Raw genomic sequence first — 21,769 nt, 5'->3', positions numbered from 1 at the left:
GGGGACACATCCCTGTGTCCCTGTGTCCCTGTGTCCTGCATGGATTGGGCAGGATGTGTCCCTGTGTCCTGCGTGGAGCAGGGGGGACACGTCCCTGTGTCCCTGTGTGTCCCTGTGTGTCCCTGTGTCCCTGTGTCCCTCATGGATTGGGCAGGATGTGTCCCTATGTCCTGCATGGAGCAGGGGGGACATGTCCCTGTGTCTCTGTGTCCCTGTGTCCCTGTGTCCCCGTGTCCCTGCACGGAGAGGGCAGGACGTGTCCCTGTGTCCTGTCTGGAGAGGGCAAAACGTGTCCCTGTGTCCTGCCTGGAGCAGGAGGGATGTGTCCACGTGTCCCTCATGGAGCAGGACGTCCCCCCAAATCCCCCCAGGGCTGGGCTGGACCCCTGTCCCGACACCCCCAATCCCCCCAAATCCCCCCAGGGCTGTGCTGGACCCCTATCCTGACACCCCAAATCCCCCCAAATCTCCTCAGGGCTGGGCTGGACCCCTATCCTGACACCCCAAATCCCCCCAAATCCCCCCAGGTCTGTGCTGGACCCCCTGTCCCGACACCCCAAATCCCCCCAGGACTGTGCTAGACCCCCTGTCCCGACACCCCAAATCCCCCCAGGACTGTGCTAGACCCCTGTCCCGACACCCCAAATCCCCCCAGCACTGTGCTAGACCCCTGTCCTGACACCCCAAATCCCCCCAAATCCCCCCAAGACTGTGCTGGACCCCTGTCCTGACACCCCAAATCCCCCCAGGACGGTGCTGGACCCCTGTCCTGACACCCCAAATCCCCCCAGGACTGTGCTGGACCCCTGTCCTGACACCCCAAATCCCCCCAAATCCCCCCAAGACTGTGCTGGACCCCTGTCCTGACACCCCAAATCCCCCCAGGGCTGGGCTGGACCCCTGTCCTGACACCTCAAATCCCCCCAAATCCCCCCAGGGCTGGGCTGGACCCCTATCCTGACACCCCAAATCCCCCCAAGACTGTGCTGACCCCTGTCCTGACACCCCAAATCCCCCCAGGACTGTGCTGGACCCCTGTCCTGACACCCCAAATCCCCCCAAATCCCCCCAGGGCTGGGCTGGACCCCCTGTCCTGACACCCCAAATCCCCCCAAATCCCCTCAGCACCCCATGGACCCCCGGATCCAGCAGCCCCCCCCCCCCAAAATGAGACAACAGCCCTGGGGGCAAATCTGCTTGAAAGGAGACCACGACTTTATTTGAGCTAAAACCCCCCAATTCTGCCTTTTTTTTTTTTTTAAACTTTTTTTTTTTTACAAAAGGATAAAACATTTTCAGTACAAAAGGGAAGAAGCCCCCAGGACTCGGGGGGGGGTGGAGGGTGGGGTTGGGTAGGGACCCCTCCCCCGGAGCTCAAATCACCTCCGAATTCCCAACTCTGTACAAAAAAAACCAGGGAGGTTTGGGGACATCAAAAACAGTCGCCTGGTATTTTCTCGGGAGCCAAAAATAATCGTTGCATAGCCTTGAAAATAATTATTGCTCGTCTCGAGATCCGAGGAGGAGTCGGGAGATGGGGGGGGGGAAATCCATGAAATGGTCTTTAAATAAATTGGACATTAAATATGTAAATACTCGGGTTTATCACCAGAAAACAAAAATTAAAAAAAAATTAAATTAAGTTGCGAGGGGAAAGGAGGGAAATAAATTAAATAAATAACGGCTAATAAATAATCCTGGAGCACCAGCACTGCAAAAAAAACCCCACACGTCTCCACAAAGCTAATTCCCAACTATGGGCTCGGGAGTCGGTTGGGAAAAACCAGAGGGTTCTTGGAGCACATTCCAATAAATCAGACCCCTCAGACACGGCAAATGATAAATAACCCGGGGGTTAAGACACGCTCCTTGGGGCAGGAGGAGTCAGGACACGGATGGGGAGCCGGGGGGAAGGGGAAGGTCCAGTGGTTCCTCTTCCCGTTGGGATTCTGGGAGGGATGAACGGCCCCATCCCGAGGTTCCAGAGGCTCCTCTTCCCGTTGGGATGTTGAGAGGGATGAACGGCCCCAACCCGAGGGTCCAGAGGCTCCTCTTCCCGTTGGGATGATGGGAGGGATGAGCAGCTCCATCCCGAGGGTCCAGAGGCTCCTCTTCCCGTTGGGATTCTGAGAGGGATGAACGGTCCCATCCTGAGGTTCCAGAGGCTCCTCTTCCCGTTGGGATGATGGGAGGGATCAACGGCCCCATCCCGAGGGTCCAGAGGTTCCTCTTCCTGTTGGGATGATGGGAGGGATGAACGTCCCCATCCCGAGGGTCCAGAGGCTCCTCTTCCTGTTGGGATGATGGGAGGGATGAACGGTCCCATTCCGAGGGTCCAGAGGTTCCTCTTCCCATTGGGATGATGGGAGTGATGAACAGCTCCATCCCGAGGTTCCAGAGGCTCCTCTTCCTGTTGGGATTCTGGGAGGGATCAACGGTCCCATCCCGAGGGTCCAGAGGTTCCTCTTCCCATTGGGATGATGGGAGGGATGAACAGCCCCATCCCAAGGGTCCAGAGGTTCCTCTTCTTGTTGGGACACTGGGAGGGATGAAGGGTCCCATCCTGAGGGTCCAGAGGCTCCTCTTCCCGTTGGGATGATGGGAGGGATGAGCAGCTCCATCCCGAGGGTCCAGAGGCTCCTCTTCCCGTTGGGATTCTGAGAGGGATGAACGGTCCCATCCTGAGGTTCCAGAGGCTCCTCTTCCCGTTGGGATGATGGGAGGGATGAACGTCCCCATCCCGAGGGTCCAGAGGCTCCTCTTCCCATTGGGATTCTGGGAGGGATGAACGGTCCCATCCCAAGGGTCCAGAGGCTCCTCTTCCAGTTGGGATGATGAGAGGGATGAAGAGCTCCATCCCGAGGTTCTGGATCCGAGCACTGGTGATCCCACGGGGTTGGAGGTCACGGCTGAGGGTCAGGGAGGGTCGGGGAGCAGGAGGAGGGCGGTGGAGTGGCCGGTACGGGGCAGCTCCGAGCCTGGAAGGGCCTGGGTGGGGGATCCCCATCCCTGGATGTCTCTGGGTGGTGGATCGCTGTCCCTGGAAGATGGATCATTCCATCCCTGGACAATGGACCAGGATGTCCCTGGAGGATGGACCATGACATCCCTGGATGATGGACCTCAGCATCCCTGGAGGATGGACTGTGGTTGGTGGACCAGCATCCCTGGAGGATGGACCAAGGCATTCCTGGATGATGGACCGCGGCATTCCTGGATCATGGATTGTGACGTCCCTGGATGATGGACCACGGCATTCCTGGAAGATGGACCTCCATCCCTGGATGATAGACCATGATGCCTCTGGGTGATGGACCACGGCATTCCTGGATCATGGATTGTGATGTCCTTGGAGGATGGACCACGGTGTTCCTGGATGATGGACCTCCATCCCTGGACAATGGAACCCCAATACCCCTGGATGGTGAACCCCCATCCCTGGATGATGGACCATGGCATTCCTGGATCATGGATTGTGATGTCCCTGGATGAGGGACCACGGCATTCCTGGATGGTGGATCTCCATCCCTGGATGATGGACCACGACATTCCTGGATGATGGATCTCCATCCCTGGATGATGGACCATGACATTCCTGGATGATGGATCTCCATCCCTGGATGATGGACTATGATGTCCCTGGACAATGGAACCCCAGCACCTCTGGGTGGTGAACCCCAGTTCCTGGATGAGGGACCACAGCATTCCTGGATCACGAATTGTGATGTCCCTGGATGAGGTACCATGGCATTCCTGGATCACGGCACTCCTGGATGATGGATCTCCATCCCTGGATGATGGATCCCTGTCCCTGGATGATGGAACCCCAGTACCTCTGGATGGTGAACCCCCATCCCTGGATCAGAGATCTCCATCCCTGCTGGTCCTCTGCCGAGTGTCCAGTTCCTTCCCAGCTCCTTCCCAGCTCTGCCAGTCCACCTGGACACAGTCGGACTGGGAACACCACGGTCCCACTGGGGCATGAGGAAGGGGAACGGGTCACCCCCCCAGGAGGGGCAGGAGGGGTAGGACAGAGTCGTGTTCCCAATCCCACCCCCCCAGGAGGGGCAGGAGGGGCAGGACAGAGTCGTGTCCCCAATTCCACCCCCCCAGGAGGGGCAGGAGGGGCAGGACAGAATCGTGTCCCCAATCCCATCACTCCTGAGGGACAGGACAGAGCCGTGTCCCCAATCCCACCCCCCCAGGAGGGGCAGGACAGAGCCATGTCCCCAATCCCAATCCCATCACTCCTGAGGGGCAGGACAGAGCCGTGTCCCCAATCCCACCACCCCCGAGGGGCAGAAGGGGCAGGACAGAGCCGTGTTCCCAATCCCACCCCCCCAGGGAGGGGCAGGAGGGGCAGGACAGAGCCGTGTCCCCAATCCCACCCCCCCCAGGAGGGGCAGGACAGAGCCGTGTCCCCAATCCCAACCCCCAGGAGGGGCAGGACAGAGCCGTGTCCCCAATCCCACCCCCCCAGGAGGGGCAGGACAGAGCCGTGTCCCCAATCCCACCCCCCAGGAGGGGTAGGACAGAGCCGTGTCCCCAGTCCCACCGCCCCGGGGAGGGAGGAAGAGGAGTCGCAGCCTCCCGGCAGTGGATGATCCAAACCCTGGAGAGCATCGGATGGGACATCCCGGAGGGTGAAGCACCTTCGGGAAGCACCTCCGGGGGAGCTGCCGGCCGGAATTTGGCTGCCGGGAAGGTTCACGTGGCTCCTGGGACAGCGGGGACACCGGAGGGGTGGCACCGGGGCGGGAGGACCCGCTGACCCTCCACAGAGCTGCTCGGGGTGCGGGGGGGGGTCCCTCACCCCACCCCGCCCCTCTCCGGGGCCGCGTCCATCCTGGAAACGCTCCAAACCTCGGGAACGGGGGTCGGGAGCTGGGGGGTCACTCGTTGAAGATGGTGCTGAGCTGGGGCCCGGCCACGTGGGGCGCGAAGGGCTCGTAGCTCACGTCCAGCGGGATCTCGTAGCGCTGGAAGGGGGGGCCGTGCCCGTGGGCCCCGGCCAGGCCCACCCCGGGGTAGTGGGTCACGAAGCCGTAGGGTTTCTCCAGCTCCGGGGACCCGTCCTGCTTCAGGGAGAAGTTGCCGCTGATGCTCAGGGGCGGCGTCAGGGGCCCCTCGTAGGGCGGGGTGGAGCAGTCGGGGGGGTGAGCCCCGAACGGAGCGTCCACCAGGCCCTTGAAGGCCGGGGGGGGCTTGAGGTGCAGCACGTGGGTCTCCAGGGAGCCGTAGGGGGGGCTGGGCAGCCCCGGCGACTGGTAGCTGAAGGGGTGGCCGCTCAGGGCCGCCTCGCAGGCCGGGGACTTCTCCTCGTGCTTCTCCAGGAAGAGCGGCTGCGGGCCCAGCTGCAGGCACCCGACCACCAGGTTGCTGGTGGGCTGCGACAGCCCCTTGCAGAGCATCTCCACGAAGCTCTTGCCCTCCGGCGTCTGCCCCGTCTCCAGCACCTCGGACAGGGCCCAGATGTAGTTGCGGGCGAGCCGCAGCGTCTCGATCTTGGACAGTTTCTGGGTCTTGGAGTAGCAGGGCATGACCCTGCGCAGGTTGTCCAGGGCGTCGTTCAGGCCGTGCATCCTCGTGCGCTCGCGGGCGTTCGCCTTCACCCGCCGCGCCCGGAACCGCTCCAGCCGCGCCTTCGTCATCTTCTTCTTCTTGGGGCCCCTCCTCTTGGGCTTCTCGCCGCCGCCGTCCTCCTCCTCCTCCTCCTCCTCCTCCTCCTCCTCCTCCTCCTCCTCGGCGCTGTCGCGCTCCTGGTTCAGGCCCGGCCCCGGCGCGAAGGCTCCGGCCCCCTCCTCCTCCCTCGGCTCGGCTTTGGGGCCCAGCTCGTCCGCCCAGGGGGGACTCACCAGCTCCGCCATCCCCTCGGCCTCCGAGAAGGTCTTGCAGTTCCCCGAGCTCTGCAAGCGAGGGGACAGGGAGGTGGGAAGGAATTCCAGCAGAAAAGGGGCTCGACGTGCAGAGAAAATCATCTCCCGGCTTCCTGCCCACCCTGGGTACCTAAAATATCTATTTATTTACCCATCTCTTGAGAGAATCATCTCCTGGAGACCCCACCATCTCCCTGCCCACCCTTGGTACCTACAACCTCTATTTATTTGTCCATCTCTTGGTACCTACAGCATCTATTTATTTACCCACCTCTTGAGAAAATCATCTCCCAGGGACCCCACCATCTCCCTGCCCACTCCTGCTACCTAGAACCTCTATTTATTTATTCATCTCTTGACAAAATCACCTTCTGGAGACTCCACCATCTCCCTGCCCACTCCTGGTACCTAAAATATCTATTTATTTACCCACCTCTTGAGAAAATCGTCTCCTGGAGACTCCACCATGTCCCTACCCACCGTTGGTACCTACAACATCTATTTATTTACCCATCTCTTGAGAAAAATCATCTCCTGGGGACTCCACCGGCTTCCTACCCACTCTTGGTGCCTCCAAAGCCAATTTATCCCTCTCCTTCTCCCTCCACAATAATTTTTTGGGGGGTTGTTTTGGGGAGGAGGAGCCGCCGGTGCCTCCCCGCCGGCTCAGGGCTTCCGACAATCCCGTTTTTTGGGGGCGATTCCCGCTCTTTAATCCCTCCCCTCGCGCCCTCAAACCCTCGATCCCGCCGCAGGCGACAAAAGGGAGCTCGGAAATCCATCCCGGAGCTGCCCCCGGAGGTTTTCCCGCCCGAACCCTCCTTTCCCTCGGCGCCGCCGAACGCGGGCTCCCCGTTAATGAGCGCCCGAAACGCCGCCGCCGCGCCCGACTCATTTCATAAAGCTTGAGCCTCTAAGCAGCTTTGCTGGAAGCGCTTCCCGAGCCCCGGCTCCCCTGCCCCGACCAGCCCACGCCGGAAAATCCCACTTTTAATATGCGTGATGGGGCTGCCGGGCTGGATTAGGGTGTTAATTGCTGCTCCCTATCCCCAAAGGACCACGCGGCCCCAATTAACTCCCGGGCGGAGCTCGGGGGGGCGGGGGGGGGAGGCTGGAAATCAGCCGGGGAAGGGAAATTTTTGGGGTGAGCGGGTGGGTCTGGCCGGTCCCGAGTCCTCGGGGTGGGATTCGTGGTGGGATCAGCCCCGGGATGCTGCGGGTCTGCCCCAAAATCCCTCCGGGTGCACCCAGAGGGGGGGTCCCTTTCCCTCGGGACACCCCCCTCGCCCTCCAAACGCAGCGTCGCTGCCTGTGCCTCCCAAAATCCCTCGCCAAAATCCATCCCAGGAGAAAAAACCCCCTGGCTTCGGGGGGTCTCTTGGCCAGGGGAGCCCCTGCCCCGCGCGGCGTTTCCAGGGAAAGTTGTCTCTTCGGAAACCCGGCTGGAATTTTTAGGGATTTTGTTTTCTTTAGTCAGAATATCGATTAAAAAAAAAAAAAAAAAGAGGGTGGGGGGAGAAAGTAGACAAAGGGGGAATCGCCCGATGAAGGCAACTCATCATCTCCCTCACCATCATCATCATCACCTTCCCCAGCAGCACCTCCACTCCCGGTGAAATCCCGGCTCTGAGGGGGTCCCAGCGCGGACCCGGGGCTGCGGGAATCCGGAGGGGGGGAGCGGCTAGAGCCCCATCCTGCTCCTCTCACTGCCCCGCACAGCCCCCCAGGATCGGGGCTGGAGCCCCATCCCGCCCCCCCTTCACCCCGCACAGCCCCCCAGGGTTGGGGCTGGAGCTCCATCCCTCCATCCCCCCCCTCACTCACCCCACAGAACCCCCCAGGATCGGGGCTGGAGCCCATTCCGCCCCCCCCTCACCCCGTACAGCCCCCCGGGATCGGGGCTGGAGCCCCATCCTGCTCCTCACACCCCACAGAGACCCCCCAGGGTCGGGGCTGGAGCCCCATCCTGCCCCCCCCTCACCCCGTACAGCTCCCCAGAGTCGGGGCTGGAGCCTCATCCCGCTCCTCACACCCCGCACAGCCCCCCAGGATCGGGGCTGGAGCCCCATCCTGCCCCCCTCTCACCCCGCACAGCCCCCCCGGGATCGGGGTTGGAGCCTCATCCCCCCTCTCATCCCACAGAACCCCTCGGGATCGGGGCTGGAGCCCCATCCTGCCCCCTCTCACCCCACACAGCCCCCCAGGGTCGGGGCTGGAGCCCCATCCTGCCATCCCCCCTCACCCCGCACAGCCCCCCAGGATCGGGACTGGAGCCCCATTCCCCCCCTCTCACCCCGCACAGCCCCCCGGGATCGGGGCTGGAGCCCCATCCTGCCATCCCCCCTCACCCCGCACAGCCCCCCAGGATCGGGACTGGAGCCCCATCCCTCCATCTCTCCCCCCCTCTCACCCCACACAGCCCCCCAGGGTGGGGGTCCCGCCGCTCCTCCGTCGGGCAGAGCTCCCCCGTCCCTCCCGCGCCGTCCCGGAGGGTCTCCGGGGGGTCCCGGGGGGCACCGAGCGGCCGCAGAGCCCCGCGCGAAGGACCCTCAGGTCCTTTGGGGTTCCCCCCCGGGTTCCTCGGGGGGTCCCGTCCTCACCTGGGCACAGGAGCGGGGGGTCCCCGCTGTCACTTGCCCGCGCTCATCGTGACCCGGCCGCGGGGGGGGTCCCGCGGAGCGGCACCGGGGGGGGGCACCGGGGGGGTACCGGGAGGGCAGCGGGAGCTCCGGGGCTGTGGCAGCTCCGCGCTCGGGCGGTTTTGATCGCTCGGCGCTGCCCGCGGCTCCGGCCCCGCCGCGGGGCCCGCGCGGCTCCTCCCACGGGGGGAGGGCACCGAGCCCGGCTCCTCCCGCCGCCCCCCGGGACCCCCCCGGCAACCCCGGGATGGAGCGTCCCGGGGGGGCACCCCCCGATCCCCGGGAATGGGGGAACACGCGGCTCCCGGGAATCGTTGGGAAAGGGAATCCAGGGGGCATCCCCAACTCCCGGGGATCCCTGGATGGATGATGCTTCTGATCCCTGGGAATCCCTGGGTGGGGTACACCCCTGATTCCCGGGAATCCCCGGGTGGGGGACACCCCTGATTCCCGGGAATCCCTGGGTGGGGGACACCCCTGATTCCCGGGAATCCCTGGATGGGGGACACCCCGGAACCCTGGGAATCCCTGAGCAGGCGACACTCCTGATTCCCGGGAATCCCTGGATGAGGGATACAGCCGATTCCTGGGAATCTCTGGATGGGGATATCGCCGGTGCCTGGGAATCCCTGGGAATCCCTGGATGGGGGACACCGCCGATTCCCGGGAATCCCTGGATGGGGGACACTCCCGATTCCCGGGAATCCCTGCGTGGTGACTCCGGGGGTCATCCCCGATCCTCGGGAATCCCCGGGAGGGTACTCCTGGATCGGGACCCTCGGATCGGGACCCCCGCACGGGCCCCCCTTTCCCGGCACCAGAACAGCCCCCCCCGCGCCCCCCGAGGGTCCCCCCCACCCCCCCGGAGACGCCACCACGACGTGGAAGCACCACGGGACTGTCGGGGTGTCCCCCCCGCGCCCCCCCGGGCTGGGCACCGCCCTGGTGACAGCGGGGGGGGCAGGGGGTGACACCCGCACCCCCCCGGGGCTGCGGGGGGGCTGCGACCCCCTCCCGGCGGCAACGAGGGAGAGAAGGGGCAGCAATTAGCGGCCGGCGGAGCCAGAAGGGGCCCGGGGGGGGCCGGGCACGGACACGGGAAGGGGCTCCGGGCTCCGCGACCCCCAGGAGAAGGGGGGGGGGGCGGAAAAGACCCCCAGTAATTTCGGGATGAGAGGGCGCAAAAAGACCCCCCCAGTAATTACGGGCTGGGTGTCCTGACGCACTTCGCTCATTCCAGGGGTTCGAGGGGCTCCCCTAGAACGGGGGAGGGTCTGCGGGGCTGGAACCCCCAAAATCCCCCCCTTTTCCTCACCCGTCCCTGCGCGGGGAAGGGGGGCTGCTCCCCGCTCCCTAAATCTGGGACCCCCCCCGGATCCCTTCTCCCGATCGCTCCAACGGGAGCCTCGGGCAGCCCGGGCTTAGGGGGGAATACTAATTAATTCATTAGCGGCTCCGCGGCTCCTTTGCCGGGCCGGGCACGAACAGATTGCGGCCAATAAATCTGCCTGTTGCGACCCCCGCACACCCCCCCCCCCGACAGATGGTCCAACAGGTCCCGGCACCAGCACAAAGGGGCCGGGGGGCGCCCCGGGGAAGGGGGGGGACACACAGAGAGCCCGGGCTCCCCCCGGGGGGCTGCGGGACCCCCGGGAGGTGCGGGGGGTTATTGTGAGCCCCGGCCACGCGCCGCCGTTAATCCCATTGTCTGCGGGGGCTCCGCATCTGTTCCGGGGTTACGGGGGCCGAGCCCCCCCCCAAACCCCCCGGGAACGCTCGGCAAGATGTTCCCGGGTCCCGTTCCCGCCTCCCGGGGGGGGGGGGGCACAGGGATGGGGAGCTCGGGGGGCAGAGCGGGGAGGAGCAGCAGCTCCCCACCCACCCCGATCCGTCCTGGGGGGAGGCACAGACCCCACAGCCCCCCTAAACACCCCCAAATCCCCCCGGCCCACCCCTGGGGGGGGGTACAGCCCCCCCAGCCCCCCCCAACTCCCGCCGAAATCCCCCTGGCCCACCCCTGGGGGAGGTGCAGCCCCTACAGCCCCCCACAACCCCCCCAAATCCCCCTGGCCCATCCCGGGGGGAGGCACAGCCCCCCCAAATCCCCCTGGCACATCCCGAGGGGAGGCACAGCCCCTACAGCCCCCCTAAACCCCCCTAAATCCCCCCGGCCCATCCCGGGGGAGGTACAGGCCCCACAGCCCCCCCAAAAACTCCCAAATCCCACATCCTGGAGCGAGGTACAGCCCCCCCCCCCCCCCCAATTCCCCTAAACCCCCCAAATCCCCCTGGCCCATGCCGGGGAGAGGCACAGCCCCTACAGCCCCCCTAAACCCCCCAAATCCCCCTGGCCCATGCCAGGGAGAGGCACAGACCCCACGGCCCCCCCAACCCCCCCCCCAAATCCCCCTGGCCCATCCCGGGGGGAGGCACAGCCCCCCCCAATCGCCCTGACCCATCCTGGGGGGAGACACAGCCCCCACAGCCCCTCTAAACTCCCCAAAATCCCCCTGGCCCATCCCGACGGGAGGAACAGCCCCCCCAAATCCCTCTAAACCCCCCAAATCCCCCTGGCCCATCCCGGGGGGAGGCACAGCCCCCACAGCCCCCCCTAACCCCCCCATATCCCCCTGGCCCACTCCGGGGGGAGGCACAGTCCCTATAGCCCCCCCAAATCCCCCCGAAATCCCCCTGGCCCACCCCTGGGGGAGGCACAGCCCCTACAGCCCCCCTAAACCCCCCCAACCCCCCCAAATCCCCCTGGCCCATCCCGGGGGGAGGCACAGCCCCCACAGCCCCCCCAAATCCCCCAAAACCCCCCTGGCCCATCCGGGGGGGAAGCACAGCCCCCCCAAATCCCCCTGGTCCATCCCGGGGGGAGGCACCGACCCCCCAAATCCCCCCACAGCCCCCCCAAATCCCCCAAATCCCCCTGGCCCATCCCGGGGGGAGACACAGCACCCCTGAACCCCTCCAGATCCCCCTGGCCCATGCTGAGGGTAGGCACAGCCCCCAAATCCCCCTAAACCTCCCCAAATCCCCCTGGCTCATACTGGGATGAGGCACAGTCCCCCCAAACCCCCTCAGATCCCCTGGTGCATCCCGGGGGGAAGCACAGCCCCCACAGCCCCCCCCTAAACCCCCCAAATCTCCCTGGCCCATCCCGGGGGGAGGCACAGTCCCCCCAAATCCCCCCAAATCCCCCTGATCCATCCCGGGGGGAAGCACAGCCCCCACAGCCCCCCCCTAAACCCCCCAAATCGCCCTGGCCCATCCTGGGGGGAGGCACAGCTCCCCCCAAATCCCCCCAAATCCCCCTAACCCATCCCGGGGGGAGGCACAGCCCCCCCTGCCCATCCCGGGTGGGCAGGAGGGAAGTGCCACCGCTGCCACCATCACCCAGGACTGGGGATCCCCAAATCCCACCCCGGGAGCCCCCCACTCACCCCAGAGCCCTCCCACCCTCCTCCCGCAGCCCCCGCGGGTCTTCCCGTCCTTCCCGGGAATCCTCCCTCTCCCGTTTAACCCTTCCACCACTCAGGGGTCCCCCCATCTCATCCCATCCCATCCCATCCCATCCCATCCCATCCCATCCCATCCCATCCCATCCCATCCCACCCCATCCCATCCCTCCCAACTCTCCCTTCCCGGGTATCTCTGGGATATTCCCATCACTGCCAGCTCCGCCTGGATGAAGCTCCAACCCGGGATGTTCCAGCTGGATAAAGATCCACCCCAGGATGCTCCATCCTGGAATGTTCCACACTGGGATGTTCTACCCTGGAATGTTCCACCCTGGGATGTTCCACCTGGATAAAGATCCACCCCAGGATGTTCCACCCTGGGATGTTCCACCTGGACAAAAATCCACCCCAGGATGTTCCACCTGGATAAAGATCCACCCTCGGATGTTCTACCCTGGGATGTTCCATCCTGGGATGTTCCACACTGGGATGTTCCACCCTGGGATGTCCCACCTGGATGAAGCTCCATCCTGGGATGTTCCGCCAGGACAAAGATCCACTCCAGGATGTTCCCCCTGGATGAAGCCACATCCTGGAATGTTCCACACTGGGATGCTCCACCTGGATGAAGCTCCATCCTGGGATGTTCCACTCTGGAATGTTTCACCTGGATGAAGCTCCATCCTGGGGTGTTCCACCCTGGGATGTTCCACCCTGGGATGTTCCACCCTGGGATGTTCCACTCCAGGATGCTCCACCTGGATGAAGCTCCACCCTGGAATGTTCCACCAGGACAGAGATCCACTCCAGGATGTTCCCCCTGGATGAAGCCACATCCTGGAATGTTCCACACTGGGATACTCCACCTGGATGAAGCTCCATCCTGGGATGTTCCACTCTGGAATGTTTCACCTGGATGAAGCTCCATCCTGGAATGTTGCACACTGGGATGCTCCACCTGGATGAAGCTCCATCCTGGGATGTTCCACCCTGGGATGTTCCACCAGGACAAAAATCCACTCCAGGATGTTCCACCTGGATGAAGCCACATCCTGGAATGTTCCACCCTGGGATGTTCCACTCTGAGATGTTCCACTCTGGGATGCTCCACCTGGATAAAGCTCCATCCTGGGATGTTCCACCCTGGGATGTTCCACTCTGGGATGTTCCACCCTGGGATGTTCCACCTGGATGAAGCTCCACTCTGGGATGTTCCACCCTGGAATGTTCCACCTGGATGAAGCTCCATCCTGGAATGTCCCCCCTGGAGAAGGGATGCAGCCCCCCAGACGCTCCGGGCAGGGCACAAACCCGCCAGATTTGGGCCGAATTTGGGGCTGAGGAGCTCCAGGGAAGAGCTCATCCCATTCCCGGCCCCGTGTCCCCCCCTCCCCCCCGCCCAGCGGCCTGGAAAGGAGGATAATTCCCAGAGTAAATATTGGGAAAGGCTCTTCCCGCCCCTCGCCGCGGCCGGGCTGGAATTCCCGGGCCCGCGCGGAAACGCAATTAGCGCCTATTAACGGGGTCTCATTTAACCCCGGCAGCTGCGCCCGGGCCGCCTCATTTGCATAACAGTGGGGAATGTAATTAGGGGCAAATGAGGGGCCGGGGGGGCCCGGGGGGGCCCGGGGGGGCTGCGCTCGCTGACCCGGGTTTGTCACTTTGAGCGATGGTGGCACCGGCGGAGGGGGCGCGGAGGGACAAAGGGACGCTGTCCCGCTGTCCCGCTGGCTGTCCCCCTGTCTGTCCCGCTGTTCCCCTGTCCCGCTGTCCCCCTGTCCCGCTGTCTGTCCCGCTGTCTGTCCCGCTGTCTCCCTGTCCCACTGTCTGTTCCCCTGTCCCCCTGTCCCGCTGTCCCGCTGGCTGTCCCCCTGTCCCACTGTCTGTCTCCCTGTCCCCCTGTCCCACTGTCCCACTGTCTGTCCCCCTGTCCCACTGTCCCCCTGTCCCGCTGTCTGTCCCCCTGTCCCAGTGTCTGTCTCCCTGTCCCCCTGTCCTGCTGTTTGTCCCCCCGTCCCCCTGTCCCGCTGTCTGTCCCACTGTCTGTCCCCCTGTCCCACTGTCTGTCCCCCTGTCCTGCTGTCTGTCCCCCTATCCCCCTGTCCCCCGTCCCACTGTCTGTCCCTCTGTCCCTCTGTCCCACTGTCTCTGGGGTCGGTTTTGGGGTCCCCAAGCCCCCACGGGGGATCCCGCTGGCTGCGGGGGGGAAGGGGGGCTTTCCTTCCGTCGGGGGGTTCCACGTGCGATTCCATGTGCGATTCCATGTGCGATTCCATGTGCGATTCCATGTGCAATTCCATGTGCGATTCCATGTGATTCCGTGTGTGATTCCATATGTTATTCTATACGTATTTCCATGTGTGATTCCATGTGCGTTTCCATGTAATTCCATGCGTAATTCACATGGAATTGCACATGGAATCACACATGGAATCACACACATGGAATCACACATGGAATCACACACATGGAATCACACATGGAAGAGCACATGGATCGCACACAGAATCACACGTGGATCGCCCATGGAATCGCCCATGGAATCACACATGGAAGCGCCCATGGAATCACACATGGATCGCACATGGATTGCACATGGATCGCACATGGAATCACACATGGATCGCACATGGATCGCACATGGAATCACACATGGAATCACACATGGGTCGCACATGGATCGCACATGGATCGCACATGGAATTGCACATGGAATTGCACATGGATCGCACATGGAATTGCACATGTAATCACACATGGATCGCACATGGATCGCACATGGATCGCACATGGATCGCACATGGAATTGCACATGTAATCACACATGTAATCACACATGGAATCGCACATGGATCACGCATGGATCACACATGGATCGCACATGGAATTGCACATGTAATCACACATGGAATCACACATGGGATCACACATGGGATCACACATGGAAGAGCACATGGATCGCACATGGAATTGCACATGGATCGCACATGGATTGCACATGGAATTGCACATGTAATCACACATGGATCGCACATGGATCACACATGGATCGCACATGAATCGCACATGGAATCGCACATGGAATTCCACATGGAAGAGCCCATGGAATTGCACATGGAATCACACATGGATCACGCATGGATCACCCATGGAATCTCACATGGAATCACACATGGATCACACATGGATCACCCATGGAATCTCACATGGAATCACACATGGATCACACATGGATCACCCATGGAATCTCACATGGAATCACACATGGATCACGCATGGATCACCCATGGAATCTCACATGGAATCACACATGGATCACGCATGGATCACCCATGGAATCTCACATGGAATCACACATGGATCACACATGGATCACGCATGGATCACCCATGGAATCTCACATGGAATCACACATGGCTCGCACACGGATCGCCCATGGAATCGCCCATGGCTCGTGCTCGGCTCCCTGCCCGGCCCGGGGCTGCCCCGCGACCACCCCCAGAGCCCCCCCGGGCTGGAACCGCGGGGTTGGGGGAGCCGGAGATTGTCCCGGCGGGAATCCCAGAGCGGGAGCTGAACTCTGCCCTGGACAGTGCGGATTTAGGGGGATTCGGGGTGTCGGGATGGGGGTCCAGCCCAGCCCTGGGGGGATTTGGGGTGTCAGGATGGGGGGCACAGCCCAGCCCCGGGGGGATTTGGGGTGTCGGGACGGGGGGCACAGCCCAAACCAGGGGGATTTGGGGAGATTTTGGGGGGCTGGGGCACGAGGACAGGGGGTCCAGCCCAGCCCGGGGGGGATTTGGGGTGTCAGGATGGGGGGCACAGCCCAGCTCGGGGGGGATTTGGGGTGTCAGAACAGGGGGTCCAGCCCCGCCCTGGGGGGATTTGGGAGGATTTGGGGTATCAGGACAGGGGGCACAGCCCAGCCCTGAGGGGATCTGGGGAGATTTTAGTGGGCTGGGATACCAGGACAGGAGGTCCAGCCCCTCCCTGGGGGGATTTGGGGTGTCAGGACAGGGGGTCCAGCACAGCCCTGAGGGGATTTGGGGTGTCAGGACGGGGGGTCCAGCACAGCCCCGGGGGGATTTGGGGTGTCAGGATGGGGAGCACAGCACAACCCTGGGGGGATTTGGGGGGCTGGGGGGATTTGAGGTGTCAGGACAGGGGGTCCAGCACAGCCCCTAGGGGGTTTGGGGTGTCAGGACGGGGGGTCCAGTACAGCCCTGAGGGGATTTGGGGTGTCAGAACAGGGGTCCAGCCCCCTCTGGGGGGATTCGGGGTGCCAGGACAGGGATCCAGCCCCGCCCCGGGGGGATTTGGGGTGTCAGGATGGGGGGCACAGTACAGCCCTGGGGGGATTTGGGGGGATTTGGGGTGTCAGGATGGAGGGCACAGCACAGCCCGGGGGGGATTTGGGGTGTCAGGATGGGGGTACAGCCCAGCCCCGGGGGGATTTGGGGTGTCAGAACAGGGGGTCCAGCACAGCCCTAGGGGGATTTGAGGGGGTTTGGGGTATCAGGACAGGGGGCACAGCACAGCCCGGGGGGGATTTGAGGGGATTTTGGGGGGCTGGGGTACCAGGACAGGGGGTCCAGTCCCACCCTGGGGGAATTTGGGGTACCAGGACAGGGGGCACAGCACAACCCTGGGGATATTTGGGGTGTCAGGACAGGGAGCACAGCCGAGCCCTGGGGGGATTTAGGGAGATTTGGGGCAATTTGGGATGTAGGGACAGGGGTCCAGCCCAACCCTGGGGGGATTTGGGGTGTCAGGACAGGGGTCCAGCCCAGCCCTGGGGGCATTTGGGGAGTTTTGGGGTGCCAGGACAGGGGGATTTGGGGTGCCAGGACAGGGGGCCCAGCCCAACCCCGGGCTCCAGCACTCCGGGACAGCCACAACCCCCCACTCCTGGATGACCCCCCAGCACCCCAAGTGTCCCCCCATTGCTGCCCGCGACCCCCCCCCCCCACCCCTGACACCCCTCCCCCTCTCCAGGGGTGCGGGTGGGGGGGGTCACAGAGGGACCCCCTCGGTGTGGTCCCTCCCCTCCCGGCACCGGGGACCCCCCAGAGCCGGTCCCGGGGTCCGCAGAGCCCCGGGAACGTTCGTCTGCGGCGCCGCCGCTCCCGGGAGGGCTCTGCGGGAGCAGGAGGAGGAGGAGGAGGAGGAGGAGGAGGAGGAGGAGGAAGCAGCCTTGGCACAGGCGGGGGCACTGCTGGCTGGACGGCGACCGCGGGCCCCAGATGTTGAGCTGCGGGCACGGCTTTGCCCGTTTGGCACCGTCCTGGCCCAGCTGCCGCCCCTGTCCCGAATGGCCCTGGAATGTCCCCCCCGGGAGCGGCGGCGGCACCTGGGCCAGCCTGGCCCCGACCCAGGCGTGGAGCCGTGCCGGCATTCCCGGAGGGAAGGAATGGCCGGGATCGGAGCCAGCTCCAGGGAAACGTCCCCTGGGAATGAGGCGTCTCCTGGCTCCGTTTCCTCCGCCCCCCCCACCCCGGAGCCTTGTCCCCCACAGCCAAGGGGGGGACACCCCAAATTAAGGGTTTCCCCCAGTAAATTCCTTCTAGGAATAAACCCCAGTGCCCTCCCCCCCCTCCGGAGCCTTGTCCCCCACAGTCAAGGGGGGGGACCACCCCAAATTAAGGGTTTCCCCCAGTAAATTCCTTCTAGGAATAAACCCCAGTGCCCTCCCCCCCCTCCGGAGCCTTGTCCCCCACAGCCAAGGGGGGGGACCACCCCAAATTAAGGGTTTCCCCTCAATAAATTCCTTCTGGGAATAAATCCCAGTGTCCTCCCCGCCCTCACAAGGAGGTGGAACGTTTTCCAGGGTCAGGGAAGAGCATCCCTGAGGACACTTCGGCTCCCCGGGGAGGAGGAGCAGCTCCTTGCGGGGAACGTGGATTTTCGGGGCGTTTACGGGCGAAGCCGTTAATTACGGGCGAAGCCGTTAATTACTCGACGAGCCAGAATTAATTAGAAGCGGGTTCTCCAAGGGCGGCCGCTCCCTGTCGGGGCGTTGGAGTGAATTCCCGGGAATCCTCACGGGCACATCCCGGCCAACTGGGGCTGCTCCAGGCTCAGCTCCACGTCCGGATTTTCCCCGAGGTGCTCCCGAGGGGAGGGACGGGAGGGGACAGCCCGGGATGCTCCCGATGCCACGTCCCGGCTCCTCCAAAGGCTGGAAATCCAGGGATCCCCCAAACTGTGCCCTGGGAACACCCCCCGGCCCCATCCCGGCCTTCGGAGCTGGAAAAACATTCCCCGGCCTCGGAGGTGTGGGATGGAGGTTGGGCCCGGCCACAGTGTCCCCAGTGTCCCCAGTGTCCCCCAGTGTCCCCCAGTGTCCCCCAGTGTCCCCAGTGTCCCTCAGTGTCCCCCAGTGTCCCCCAGTGTCCCCAGTGTCCCTCAGTGTCCCCAGTGTCCCCAGTGTCCCTCAGTGTCCCCCAGTGTCCCCCGCTCCACTTACTGGGGGTGTCAGAGCCCTTTGGGGTCACCGGCTCCTGGGGGGTGACACCTGGACAGGAGCCTGCAGGGATGGATGTCACCTGGATGTCCAACTGGATGTCACCTGTGTGTCCAGCTGGATGTCACCTGGATGTCCAGCTGGATGGATGTCACTTGAATGTCACCTGGATGTCACCTGGATGTCACCTGTGTGTCCAGCTGGATGGATGTCACCTAAATGTCACCTAGGTGTCCAGCTGGATGTCACCTGGATGTCACCTGGGTGTCCAGCTGGATGTCACCTGGATGTCCAGCTGGATGTCCAGTTGGATGTCACCTGGGTGTCACCTGGGTGTCCAGCTGGATGGATGTCACCTGAATGTCACCTGGGTGTCCAGTTGGATGTCACCTGAATGTCACCTGGGTGTCCAGTTGGATGTCACCTGGATGTCACCTGGGTGTCCAACTGGATGGATGTCACCTGGATGTCACCTAGGTGTCCAGCTGGATGTCACCTGGATGTCCAGCTGGATGTCACTTGGATGTCACCTGTGTGTCCAGCTGGATGGATGTCACCTGGATGTCCAACTGGATGTCACCTGGGTGTCCAGCTGGATGGATGTCACCTGGATGTCACCTGGGTGTCCAACTGGATGTCACCTGGATGTCACCTGGGTGTCCAGCTGGATGGATGTCACCTGGATGTCACCTAGGTGTCCAGCTGGATGTCACCTGAATGTACCTGGGTGTCCAGCTGGATGGTTGTCACCTGAATGTCACCTGGGTGTCCAGATGGATGTCACCTGGGTGTCCATCTGGATGGATGTCACCTGGGTGTCCAGCCGGCTGGATGTCACTTCCCAGGGGCAGATGATGTCACCTGGACGGCACCACCTGGGAGCTGGTGATGTCACCTGGGTGTCACTCCCTCTGTGAGCTGATGATGTCACCTGGATGTCCCCCCCGGGAGCCGATGATGTCACCTGGATGTCACCTCCCAGAGCTGGTGTTGTCACCTGGATGTCGCCCCCCCGGGAGCCGCTGATGTCACTTTGATGTCCCCCCCCGGGGAACCGATGATGTCACCTGGATATCACCTCCCGGGACCTGCTGTTGTCACCTGGATGTCACCTCCCAGAGCTGCTGTTGTCACCTGGATGTTCCCCCCGGGAGCCGACGATGTCCCCTGGATGTCCCCCCCCGGGACCTACTGCTGTCCCCTGGATGTCCCCCCCCGGGAGCTGCTGATGTCCCCTGGATGTCCCCCCCCGAGAGCCAGTGTTGTCCCCTGGATGTCCCCCCCCGGTGCCGACGATGTCCCCTGGATGTCCCCCCCCGGGAGCCGATAATGTCCCTTGGATGTCCCCCCCCGGGACCTGCTGCTGTCCCCTGGATGTCCCCCCCGGGAGCCGATAATGTCCCCTGGATGTCCCCCCCAGGAGCCGATAATGTCCCTTGGATGTCCCCCCCCGGGAGCTGAAGCTGTCCCCTGGATGTCCCCCCCGGGACCTGCTTTTGTCACCTGGATGTCCCCCCTGGGAGCTGCTGCTGTCCCCTGGATGTCCCGCCAGGAGCCGATGATGTCCCCTGGATGTCCCCTCCCAGTGCCGACGATGTCCCCTGGATGTCCCCCCCCCCGGGAGCTGTTGCTGTCCCCTGGATGTCCCCCCAGGAGCCGATGATGTCCCCTGGATGTCCCCCCCAGGAGCTGAAGCTGTCCCCTGAATGTCCCCCCCCGGTGCCCCCCGAGCTCTGCGAGGTCCCTCCTCCCCCCCTCGGTTTTTCTGCTCCGTGTCCCCCTTTTAAGGTCAATTCCCGCGATTTTGGAACCGCGTCGCTCCCGGCTCCTCATTCCCAGGCCGAGCTTTCCCCGCCGGATTAAACCCCCCGAGGAGGCTCCTTAATTCCTTAAAATTCCTTAATTCCTAATTCCTTAATTCCACCCCAACGCGGCCACTCCGGGGCGCGATCCCCGCTCGGGGGGGACAATCCGGGAGCGCGGATCTGCCGGGAATAACTTGTCCCGCCTCCCCCGGGACATCCCGTCCTGCGGCAGCCGGGAAAAAACACCGGGAAAAGCTGGTTTGGGTGGTTTTTTTTCCCCCCGAAGCTGTGATTTCTCTCACCTGCCGGCGGAGCGGAGGCGGCAGCTCGCACCGAATGCATTTATCCACCCCCTCCGCGAGCCCCAGCGGGAATCCGCTCATCCCAGAAATCCCGGCAGCGGGCACGACGCGGGGAAAAAAAATTCCCCCCCAAAACGCTTTATTTGGGGGGAAAAAAGCTTGATTTTGGGGGAAAAAACTTGATTTTTTGGGGAAAAATGCCCCCCCAAATGCTTTATTTGGAGTAAAAAAGGTTGATTTTTTGGGGAAAAAACACCCCCCAAAATGCTTTATTTAGGGTAAAAAAGCTTCAAAAAATGCCCCCCAAAATGCTTTATTTGGGGTAAAAAAGGGTTGATTTTGAGGGGGAAAATGCCCCCCACAATGCTTTATTTGGGGTAAAAAAAGCTTCAAAAAATACCCCCCAAAATGCTTTATTTGGGGTAAAAAAGGATGATTTTTGGGGAAAAAACACCCCCCAAAATGCTTTATTTGGGGTAAAAAAGGATGATTTTTTTTGGGGGAAAAAACGCCCCCCCAAATGCTTTATTTGGGGTAAAAAAGGTTGATTTTTTTGGGAAAAAACGCCCCCCGAAATGTTTTATTTGGGGTAAAAAAAGCTTGATTTTAGGGGGAAAATCCCCCCAAAATTCTTTATTTGGGGTAAAAAAGGTTGATTTTGGGGGGAAAAATGCCCCCCAAAATGCTTTATTTGAGGTAAACCCGGATGATTTCTGGGAGAAAAAATGCCCCCCAAAATGCTTTATTTGGGGTTAAAAAAACTTCAAAAAATACCCCCGAAAATGCTTTATTTGGGGTAAAAAAGGATGATTTTTTGGGGAAAAAATGCCCCCCAAATTCTTTATTTGGGGTAAAAAAGGTTGATTTGGGGAGGAAAATGCCCCCCAAAATGCTTTATTTGGGGTAAAAAGGCTTGATTTTGGGGGGGAAAATGCCCCCCAAATTCTTTATTTGGGGTAAAAAAGCTTGGTTTTTTGGGGAAAAAATGCTCCTCGAAATGCTTTATTTGGGGTAAAAAAAGCTTCAAAAAATACCCCCCAAAATGCTTTATTTGGGGTAAAAAAGGTTGATTTGGGGGGGGGAAATGCCCCTCAAAATGTTTTATTTGGGGTAAAAAGGCTTGATTTTGGGGGGAAAAAATGCCCCCCAAAATGCTTTATTTGGGGTAAAAAGGCTTGATTTTGGGGGAAAAAATGCCCCCCCAAAATGCTGTATTTGGG

The 21,769-nt window shown here is 62.1% G+C and overlaps 1 protein-coding gene across 1 annotated transcript; it reads right to left on the bottom strand.

Annotated features, from left to right (window-relative positions):
- Positions 1-4,892: 4,892 nt before the first annotated feature.
- Positions 4,893-5,978, bottom strand: NEUROD4 (neuronal differentiation 4). The gene has a single exon (XM_032713378.1). It carries the CDS (start codon positions 5,976-5,978, stop codon positions 4,893-4,895), a length of 1,086 nt encoding a protein of 361 aa, XP_032569269.1.
- Positions 5,979-21,769: the final 15,791 nt, after the last annotated feature.

The sequence above is a fragment of the Chiroxiphia lanceolata genome, chromosome 30, assembly GCF_009829145.1.
Source record: "Chiroxiphia lanceolata isolate bChiLan1 chromosome 30, bChiLan1.pri, whole genome shotgun sequence".
NCBI lineage: Eukaryota > Metazoa > Chordata > Aves > Passeriformes > Pipridae > Chiroxiphia > Chiroxiphia lanceolata.
The sequence above is the reverse complement of the archived record's forward strand: the minus strand, read 5'-3'. Positions and strand labels throughout refer to the sequence as shown.

What these genes read in the sequence shown, in the direction of transcription:
- NEUROD4 (XM_032713378.1), bottom strand. Translation starts at nt 5,978, where the DNA reads ATGATTTTCTCTGCACGTCGAGCCCCTTTTCTGCTGGAATTCCTTCCC.